This window comes from Harpia harpyja, chromosome 19, assembly GCF_026419915.1.
Source record: "Harpia harpyja isolate bHarHar1 chromosome 19, bHarHar1 primary haplotype, whole genome shotgun sequence".
NCBI lineage: Eukaryota > Metazoa > Chordata > Aves > Accipitriformes > Accipitridae > Harpia > Harpia harpyja.
In genome coordinates this window covers 23,052,330-23,062,452 of record NC_068958.1, presented here as the reverse complement: position 1 = coordinate 23,062,452, position 10,123 = coordinate 23,052,330, and the positions used below count along the sequence as shown (strand labels likewise).

General features: G+C 47.1%; 2 protein-coding genes across 2 annotated transcripts; one reads left to right on the top strand and one right to left on the bottom strand.

The window, feature by feature from the left end:
• Positions 1–2: 2 nt before the first annotated feature.
• On the bottom strand, positions 3–1,739 carry ATP5PB (ATP synthase peripheral stalk-membrane subunit b). The gene is made up of 4 exons (XM_052814519.1): positions 1,584–1,739; positions 1,046–1,171; positions 644–823; positions 3–74 (listed from the first exon to the last, which is right to left on the bottom strand). The coding sequence occupies exons 1-4, from the start codon at positions 1,737–1,739 to the stop codon at positions 3–5; spliced, it is 534 nt and encodes a 177-aa protein (XP_052670479.1).
• Positions 1,740–3,177: 1,438 nt separating this feature from the next.
• WDR77 (WD repeat domain 77) lies at positions 3,178–8,790 on the top strand. Its single transcript, XM_052814209.1, has 10 exons — positions 3,178–3,383; positions 3,528–3,713; positions 4,091–4,232; positions 4,304–4,353; positions 5,014–5,084; positions 5,473–5,527; positions 5,803–5,874; positions 5,978–6,086; positions 6,558–6,626; positions 6,841–8,790. The coding sequence occupies exons 1-10, from the start codon at positions 3,242–3,244 to the stop codon at positions 6,998–7,000; spliced, it is 1,056 nt and encodes a 351-aa protein (XP_052670169.1). The 5' UTR covers positions 3,178–3,241; the 3' UTR covers positions 7,001–8,790.
• Positions 8,791–10,123: the final 1,333 nt, after the last annotated feature.

The window sequence follows — 10,123 nt, the reverse complement described above, 5'->3', positions numbered from 1 at the left end:
GGTTACGCGGCTGCCTGTGCACTCTTCGATAATGCCCTCAGGTCCAAAATGCACTTTGCAATACTGTCCTTCTGCTGCAAAAAAAAAGGAAAACAGCTTTCAGAAGAAAGACTTTATGAAAGACATTTAAACAAGCAAAAGAATTTTTAGACCCATAAAATGGGTTACAGATTAAAAGGGATATAATTATAGCTCATGAAGTCAGAGATTCAAATCCAAACAACGACCTGCATTAAAGCATCTGCATGCAGTGCTAGGAACATGTTTTCTTTTTTTGTTCTCAGCTTCATTCCTTAAAGAAAGGACATCTAGAGCCCATCTGCAGATCTTAAGCTGCCATGGTCTTACACAGAGAATTTTACAGGCGAGTTCCCTGACCTGTTAGCTATACATCCTATCACAAGCTTAGTTCTATGCTGCAACAACCATCACCACACACGATTCTAGCTTAAATCACCAGCACACAAGCACCTGGTACCTAGTAACTGGGCTTGCGAGCTCTTACTCAGTAGTAGGAATGCGTTGCAGCCACATTTGCAAGTCACCCAAAGATGGCTTATCATCTTCTGGCTTAAGCTAGTATCACTGGACAGCAAGTAGTTGCACAGACAAAACTGTCAAGCAGATTAAAATAAGCAAGTACCTGTTGAGGTGTGATGCTCTGAACAACATTTTTCTCCACCCACTGAATCATGTGATCTTGTTCTTTCTGACGCTTTAAATTCTGCAGAGCCACTTGATAGTCCAGCCTTTTCTTTACTTCATTGTACACTGTCAGTAATCTTTCTCGATAATTAGTTTCCAGCAACATTGCAATATTATTCTAGACGCAGAAGATGAAATCAAAGGGTTAGCGTTCGGCAAGAATACAAAACAGAGGCAGAACACATTCTATAGCAAAAGTCACAGGATCAGGCAGTGGAACTGGCCCTGTCTAGAGCACACAGAGGGTAAACAGTTCATTACTTGTTAGCAGTTTAAGAGGCACCCAGATTAGGTAGCAGAGACTGCAGTGGAAGCGAACAGTAGAGCTGGAACTGCGTACCCGCTTAGCGTCAAAGAGGTAACTGCGGCCTTCAACTCGCCACTGCTCCTTCTTCTCCTGTTCAATGGCAGTCTCAAGATTTTTAATAGCCTCATTTTTCACAGCTAAAGCTTTAGCAACTTTCTCCTGAAAGAAGAAACAAAAGACATGCTTCAGAATGAAAGTAAAATGCAAGGTAAACAAGTGATCTGTAATTAACTTTTGAAATTCTGCATTAAGATTTGAGAAATGTCTGCATAAACTGGATTATGCCAGGGGTTGAGGTTAAAGGACGACAAGACAGAAGAATTAGGATTCACAGTCAATTGTACTTTAAAAAAAAAAATAATTTGTGCTGGTATGAAGTGTTTTATTTTTGAAGACCTACATAACAATACCAACATAAGATCTAAAACATACCTTATTTCAGCAACATTCTGAAGATATTAGACTCAGATTTTTATGACAGCCTAGGCACAGTATTCTTTTGAATATTTAAGCAGATAACTTCAAGTAGTTATTAACTACTACAAAGTTAGATTATGGTTTCTTTTGTTACCTCGTTAAGTTTGTCAGCAAAAGCTGCTACATCAGACCCGTATTTTTTTACGCCATAGATGATGACTGATAATATGCAGGCCGCTGCAACTGTCTCATGGTTAATTACATAGATTTCCTTAGAGAGCAAGTAAAGCAGGAGTCCAGTTCCTAACATGTAAGGCCCTAAAAAAAAAATAAAGCAGCATTATTTGTACAAGGTGTAAAGAGGCTCACTGAAGTCAAACACCTAAGGGGTAGCTAGTTTAAGGCTTACAAGAAGATCAGGAAGTGTTCTCTCTTAACATGACAAAACGACAAAACCCCATACGACAAAGGGGAAGGGTGCCATGAGGACGCTCACCAGAAGCGGAAGCAACTTGCACCTTGCATGGGCGCTGCTGCTTCTGCTCACTCAGAAACAGACAAAAATCTCTGTTTAAACGTTTTGAGGGTCAGCAGGCAAATAAATCTTCCTGCAAGATCAAGCTCGTGACATTCTTCCTTTACTTAAATCACTGGTGCCTAGCTTTAGAACCAGGAAGTGCTGCACTGGCTCATTCCTCACAACCTCCTTCTGCACAAGCAAAAAAATAATCTTCCCTAATATTTTACCTTTTCAGCAGCTGGAAGTGGTGGACAGAACTAAATAAGCATGACTAAACATATATTTTTAAGTAAATAGAAGTATATATTAACCTGTAACTCCTGTTTTAGGATACAGAAACTGGAAAAACTCCTCTGGGATCAAACCATGACGTACTTCGCCTCCTTTCTCAGGCAGAGGTGGCAAAGGAGCCAAACACTGCTGAGTTGTGTGCAGTGGTCTTGTGGTGTGCAATACACTATAAATAATGAGAAAGTTTCCATTACGCTTCTTATTTTTTAAAAACAAAACCAGCCCACCCTTAGATGAGGCTCAGACGCGTTTCCAATTAAATAGGAGGCATTCATTAGACACGCCCCCTCTGGGGAAGAGGGTGGGACTAGATAACCTCCAGAGGTTCCTTCCCACCGTAACTGTTTTATAAGCCTACGACGTTAACGAGAAAGACAAAAGACAAAGCTCCAGAATAACGTTATTTTAAAACAACCACCGGTGGGTTTCTGAGGTGCCCCCCACAGGCAGCCTGTCCCTAAGAGGGGACGGCAGCCAAGCCGGGCCGCCCGCCACACGAGAGGCGCCGCTAGGTCTCAGCCGGAGGTCAAAGCCCTCAGCGCCGCCCGCCGAGGCCCCCGGGCCGCCCCCTCCTCCCCGGTACTCACCTCACGGTGACGGGAGGCGGCAGGCTCCTCAGCGCGGCCGGGGCTGAGGGAGAAGAGGGGCAGAGAGCGCGTCAGGGACAGAGCTCAGCCAGGACAACCCCCCGCCCGCCGCCGCCGCCGCCGCCGCCGACCGCCGCCCCCACCCCAGGGTAGACGGCGCTCCCCCCTCTCCCCCGGCTACTCACCGGCGCGGAGGACGAGACGGGAGAACATGGCGGGCGGCGGTAGGATCCCCTTCGTCCCGCTGACCGCCGGCCGCCTACCGCGCCAAGATGGCGGCAGGAAAGGTCTCGCGAGACGCGCGCGCGAAGGCGGGGCGGGGCGGGCCGCGGGCGCTCTCGCGAGAGAGCGGCGGCGCGCGCGGCGCGGGAGCACGTGGGGGGCGCCGCCGGCCCCGCTCCCGCCGCCGCCGCCATGGAGGAGCCGCCGCCCGAGCAGCCCCCGCCGCCCCCGGCGGGCGGGGAGGACGCGTCTGCGTCCGGCCCCGAGTGGAACATCCCGCCCAACGCGCCCGCCTGCATGGAGCGGCACCTGGAGGGCGCGCATTACCGCGCAGGTAGCGGGGCCGCGGGCGGGCCGCCGGCCCGGGGGAGGTGCTGGGGGTCGGGGGTCGGTCGGGGCCGCCCCGGCCCCCCCCCCCACCCCCCTCGGGGAGCGGCGGTGGGCGCTCAGCGGGCCTCTCCCCTCGGCTCTCCCGCAGACGGGGCCCTGCTGCTGGGCGCCTCGGGGCTGAGCGGGCGGTGCTGGGCCGGCTCCCTCTGGGTCTTCGCCGACCCCCGCCGCGCCCCCAGCGAGGGCTTCTGCACCGCCGGCGTCCAGACCGAGGCGGGCGTCGCCGACCTGTGCTGGGTGGCTGACAGGGGCATCCTGGTGGCCTCCGACTCCGGTAAGCAACGGCGATCCCCGTGGGTCGTCGTCCCCCCAGGCTGAGGTGGGTGCCCCCCCCCCTTCCCCCAAGCTGAGGTGGGTGCCCCCCCCCCCTTCCCCCAAGCTGAGGTGGGTGCCCCCCCCCCCCTTCCCCCAAGCTGAGGTGGGTGCCCCCCCCCTTCCCCCAAGCGAGGTGGGTGCCCCCCCCTTCCCCCAAGCTGAGGTGGGTGCCCCCCCCTTCCCCCAAGCTGAGGTGGGTGCCCCCCCCCCTTCCCCCAAGCTGAGGTGGGTGCCCCCCCCCCTTCCCCCAAGCTGAGGTGGGTGCCCCCCCCCTTCCCCCAAGCTGAGGTGGGTGCCCCCCCCCTTCCCCCAAGCTGAGGTGGGTGCCCCCCCCAGGCGCCGTGGAGCTATGGGAGCTGGACGAAAACGAAACGCTCATCGTCAACAAGTTCTGTAAATACGAGCATGACGACATCGTGATGACGGTGGCCGTCCTGGCCAGCAGCACCCAGGCTGTCAGCGGCGGCAGGGACTTCTGGTGAGTGTCCCCAGCCCGGCTGCCGTGCGCCAGGGCCGGTGCCGGTGCTGACTGCTCGCTCTTGTCCACAGCGTGAAGGTCTGGGACCTCCCGCAGCAAACGGTGCTGCACTCCTACAGAGGTGAGTGCCACGCCGGCCCCATCGCCCGGCTCCTGCTGGCCGCTCGCCGGTTGCTGCAGGCTGAGCTTACTCCTGCAGCATCCCGCCTGCCAAACCACGCCTGGGGCCGCGATCTAACGTTTGCTAGTCTGTGAAGTTTCTGGCACAGCTTTGTTTCTTTGTCTGTTGTTCATTTCTCCCCACGACACGAATGCTATAAGGTTTCGTTTGCCTTGCATCTCTAAGCGTATTTTAGAGTTTTTCCTTTGTACTGAAATCTTCCACCTGCATATGATTGTGTGATCTCCTAATCCATATTTGTTTTGAACAACAGCTCATTTGAGATGCCGATCTCTGGAGATGCGGTGTTGTGATCTCTAGCCACGGCAGAGGCCGTGCTGAGTTTGATCCTCTCCCCCCCGCCAGCCCCTTTGTGACTGGCCTCTTGTCTGGAGAGGCTTCCTCAAGCTTATGTGTGTCACAGGGACTTGACTGCAGTGGCTCTGGTTGGATCTGGCAGGATCTGGTAGGAAGCCATTGGCTACTGCCAAGTAGAAGTTACCCTATATCTGGGCATAAACTATTCTTCATTATATTGGTGTGCGTTCAGAGGTCCCTGGGAATGTGCAGGAAAGTTGGATACGATCTTTGAGGCTCTTTATCCTTTTGTGCTTTTGGTAGCTCACTCCGGTTCAGTGACATGTGTGGCCTCCTGTCCTGGTAAGGACACTGTGTTCCTGTCCTGTGCTGAGGTAAAGTTTGCTCTCTGTCTAAATCTACCGGATAAAAACGAGATATAACTTTAGTTATTTACAGTTAAATGCACTTACTGGGAAACCACCTATTGTGTTACAAGCTGCATACTTGTGTTACTTCAATGTTGCAGTCTGATAAATTGACAGTCAGCTTACCAAGCTGATTTTTACAGGTTTGTATTAAAATGTGGGAGCTCCTAGGTCTGTCCTAGGGATGACTGAAGAAACTAACTTGCAGTTAACGGCAGCATCATTTTAACACAAAGGAAGAGGTGGTGTGGGTTTGAATGTGGGTCAGTAGCAGTTCTGCAGTGAATCTGAGTTTATGCCTACTCCCTGCCACAAAGAAATTGTAAACACCTTCTCGTTCACTTTGGATTTATAGGACAGCAGAACTTTACTCTGGGACACCAGATGCCCCAAACCAGCTACTCGAATTGGTATGTTTCTTTATGCAGTTACTGCTTGTGTGTGAGTTTTTGTTGGAAGAATTAAATTATTTTATGCCTGACTTCGCTATGACTAACTTCAAATCTAGCAATTTGACCATTTGGGCAGAAAAGCCTATTAAAACCTAAGGAAGTCTAACACTATCCCAGAAGTACGATAAGCTTTTAAATATTTGTCTTAGTGCAGTAGCAGTGCTAAATGAGATAGTGCAGGAATATCTTTGTACTGACTCTTTTCACAGTCATCCCAATTTATTTACTTGTAGTTTGCAGTGCCTGTAATCACCTCCCTACCTCAGTCATGTGGCATCCACAGAAAAGTGACATCTTTGCTTTGGGTAAGAAGTGATCTTATTATTTGACTTTCAGCAGGCAAATCAAGGTCTTTCTTTTCACATGACAATTTTGCTAATAACTTCATTCTCCCTTCCTCTCTTAAAGGTGATGAAAATGGAACAGTTGCACTAGTAGACACAAAGAATCCTGATTCCGCCCTCAGCTCCACTGTGCATGCCCGAAGTATCACGGGGTTTGCATTTTCTACACATAGGTACAGTCTGATATGCTGGCGTAGAATGCATGACTACATATACTTGAAAGCCTTATTTGTTTTTGGAGTAAAACCTATGAGACTACTAGTTTTGGTCTTTTCATCAAGATCGATAGTGAAGAATAGATTAAACTTAACAACGTCTCACTTCTGACAAGATGTGTGTGAATGTACATGAGAACACTTTTGCAGTATTCAGAATTATTGACCCACTCACTGTGGGGATTTTTCTAGTTACAGTCACTTCTGCTTGAAGAAGGATTACTTACTTTCCAACACAAATAGAATATTCTTGTTTAGTGTGCTGGCAACCTGCCAAATGATGATGAAAACATTTTTGCAAGATTTGGTGTCTGTTAATTCACTGTACCTGGGTCAGGCTCACTAAGATGTGTGCTTTTCATAAGTTTGTCCCCAAGAAGCTTTCTTGTATTTGATTGTTCTAACCATGGTCTCATCTCTGTCCTCTAGTTCACCCTTACTGGCTTCAATCAGTGAAGACTGTTCAGTAGCTGTTCTTGATTCAGACCTCTCAGAGGTGTAAGTACTAGACAGAATGTATTCACTACTGTGGCTGTCTTGTTGATTTCTCATTAAGTTAATTATTTATCCGTATGCTAAGTGGAATATGAAAGTACTTTTTAAATAGGGGAGCATTGTTCTAACAAACTAGCAGTTAGGAGTTGCACAAGCCCATAAACTTTAGTGACAATGCTTTATGGCTAATAAATGAATGAATGTTCATGTTTTCCAGGTTCAGAAACCGTTCTCATCGAGACTTTGTAAAAGGCTTATCGTGGTCTCCTTCAGACAATGCCTTGCTCACTACAGTTGGATGGGATCACCAGGTTTTACATCACACTGTCCCCATACCAACTGGTGAAGGTTCTGGAGTCAACTGTGTAAAAGAATAGTTTTCTAAACTCACGGTCCAAATTCCTTCCTGGCATTACTTTGATTCTGCTGAAGTCAAAGGAGTGTGTGAACTGGAGCGGGTATGGTCTGTTATCTGCCTTGAAGCTTGTGACTAAGAAGGTTCCTGTAGTAGTTTTGAATTAGGCATAAGTTAGTTACAAACCAAGCTTTACCCTCTCCTCAGGAGCTGGCTTCACCTGTGATAAGACTTCAGTATTTTACCCAGAAAAAAATTGACTTCAGGCACAGAGGAGACTTGGAGAGATGGGGCATTAGGTATAATTTAAAAAAAAAAGACAGACTTGACTCCTCCCTCGGTTCTCCAAACCATCCATGGAATTAATAGAAACATTTTCTGGGGGAGGTTAAAAACACCACCTCTTGTTAGTTGGATGCAAGAGCCTCACCCTTGAGCAAAGATCTTTGCTATGTAAATCAATTCTTCCAACTGAGTGGAAAGACACGTTAGCATCTAAAGACTAGAAGGGTTCCACTGTTGTCCTTAATGCAGCATGTGGTATAGAGGGTTGGTCTTCAGTATCTGCTGGTGTGGATCCTATGGCGAGCACTGTTTATGCACTGGTATTGGAATACTGGTTCTTGGTGTGAGGAGTCTTGTATGTTGTATGATAAGGATCCCAGCTGCACCCCTGTAATTAAACACCTTCGTGATGGCGTGTGACATGCTGAAATACTGAGACCTGTGATGCTCAACATTGGCTTAGCAGCTGAGGCCAGCTCAAAGGGGCTGTTACTGTAGCATCCTGAAAGCCAAGAGAAGTTAGCAGTTGCTATGAACACCATGTTTCATCTCCTCTGTGCTGAAGACAGCTTACTCAAAGACCTGTGAACAAAAGTTTATGTAAGGGAAAAACTGGACTAAGGACTTCAGTTTTCATTTGCTTGCTCCTATAAACAGACTCTGCTTAGTGATAAATGAGATTCCTTACACGCTTGTGATGAGTGACTTTGTGCCGGCAACTGAGGGGACCAAGCATTCCCATAATCCCCAAAACAGACTCCACATAATCCTTAGAAGTGGGTTTTTTTGTAGTGTACCACATACTTCTAAAATTAAACTGTTTCCCTGGAACATATTTAACTGAAAAAAGTCATTGCTCTGCATGCATTGCTGCTGCTCTAGGTATGGCTTGGTCTGGCCTAATGTTTCCTAGATGGAATAAAGCAGGTCCTGCCTAATGAAACAAAAAATACTATTGAAATGAATGCTACTCCTCTTTCTTTAGCACAATAGCAACACTAAAATGTATACCACTTCCAGTGGGCTTATCCCTGCATAAACATAGGTTTTAGTTGATCCAAATTGTGCAGAGCCCGCAATTAATTTTTAGGCAGACTAAGCTTTCCCAGGCTCTCTACTTTTCTCATACTCTTTTTAAAACTTCGTTTGCTGTTTTTTTAATTCCTGTGTGATACAGGTGTTTACAGAGCAAACTTATCGATCTAGAGCAGCGTATGACAAGGAAAAGGTAAATGATTATAAAAACTGACAAGTTTACTCAAGTACCCCTCGAACAACCACAAAAAGTTACCTGTTACAGACCTCTGATGGTGTTCTGAAAACTGGAACAGGTCTTGTGCTGTTTGTGAAAAAGTTGTCTTGGAAAAGTAGAAGACAGTTTTTAAATAAATCATAGTTTTCATTTGTAACTGGGTGTAAGTTTCACCAGGCCACTTCTGTAGTATTGAAGAGCCAGCTGAGATAATTCACACAGTTAAAGTGAATTTGTGATTTCAGTCCCTGAAATTAAAACCGTTTTTGAATAAATGTGCACTGTATTATTAATGCTAGGGCACTATTATTCTTCAGCACTAGTGCAAGGCAGGCTGTAAGTCCTGCTTGTTTTCAGGAAGCTTTTCTTCCCAAAACTTGGAAGTAGGGTTTCCATTGTACATAGGTAAAAAGGGAAGCACTGTACCAGCTACTAGGAAGACAATTAACTATCCCAGCTGAAACCAGGACATCAGGTATTAAACAACATTAAGTTCCTCACAGTGCCACACTGTGAGCAAAACACAACAGTGGAAGGTGAAGTCTATATGAACAACAGGTCATTATTGATGTATTAATCCTGTTTTTACAATTGCTTAAAGACTTTTAGTGTGGCAGCGCAAAAAAAAAAAAATTCAAAGGCTTCATCATCTGGCAAATCTTTGGGTGAAGCTTTAACGTTCTGCCACAGGAGGGCAGCAGCTGCCAGCTTGACAAGTGGCAAGGCAGCATGCCTGCCCCAACTGTCTGCACATGTCTTTAAAGAGTATCTACCTTTGTTGTTTTTACCACTTACGCTTGGTTTTTTTCACCATCCTAAGAGAAGCACAGAAGAGCGACAGTTCATCTAGCAGTCACTTGTGTTAGCTTGGCTCCTGGTGGATTGTACCATTGCTAGCAAGACTATATTAAATAGCTGTACCAACATGCAGGCAGCAGCAGCAGAAACACTGGCAATACCACATCAATGCTTGTTGACTTTGTAACTATCTGCAAAGGAATTGGAGCGAATTCTCTGGGTTTTGTGGTATGCTCACACTCTCTCTGGACTACATGCTGTTCAGCTTTGAGGACACTTCTATAAATACATTGTGGCTAGAGTAAAAGCTTCAAGATACACATTGCACATTTCCCTCAGGAAGAACCTGGTTCTGTAGCCAGAGCTGGATTAAAGAGATGAGAATGCAAAGAAGTATAATTTTGAGGAGTGGAGAGAATAAGCCACTATGAAGACAAGCCTGCCTTTTATGTTGCAGCTTGCATTGCTCACGCTGCATTTTCAATTTTAAGTACATCACTCTAGTTAGGACTTGCAAATAAGTATGCAAGTTTCATTACTAATGAAAAGCTCAAAACCAAGAGCTATTTATAGAAGCAGCACAGGCTGAACTGCACAAGCTCCTTTGCCAGCCTGCCTAACCAGCTGGATGCGAGGGGTGCTTCTAGAGCAACAGGGCAGTTAGGGCTAGCTGCCCATTCATTTCTTCATCAGGCTTCTAAAAACACTTAAATTGCCACAGGGTTTATATCAACAACTGGTAGGTAGAAACTTGACCAAGCCCTAGGTAAGCTGAAATTCAGACTGTTGCTGAGGCCAGTTTGAACTACA

Bases quoted from the DNA above. Each gene is read 5' to 3' on its own strand.
- WDR77 (XM_052814209.1), top strand. From the start codon at position 3,242: ATGGAGGAGCCGCCGCCCGAGCAGCCCCCGCCGCCCCCGGCGGGCGGG. The intron at 4,354-5,013 runs GTGAGTGCCACG...TGCTTTTGGTAG, and splicing joins GGTGCTGCACTCCTACAGAG to CTCACTCCGGTTCAGTGACA. The intron at 5,875-5,977 runs GTAAGAAGTGAT...CCTCTCTTAAAG, and splicing joins AAGTGACATCTTTGCTTTGG to GTGATGAAAATGGAACAGTT.
- ATP5PB (XM_052814519.1), bottom strand. From the start codon at position 1,739: ATGTTAGGAACTGGACTCCTGCTTTACTTGCTCTCTAAGGAAATCTAT. The intron at 1,172-1,583 runs GTAACAAAAGAA...TTCTTCTTTCAG, and splicing joins TTGCTGACAAACTTAACGAG to GAGAAAGTTGCTAAAGCTTT. The intron at 75-643 runs GTACTTGCTTAT...TTTTTTTTGCAG, and splicing joins AGAGCATCACACCTCAACAG to CAGAAGGACAGTATTGCAAA.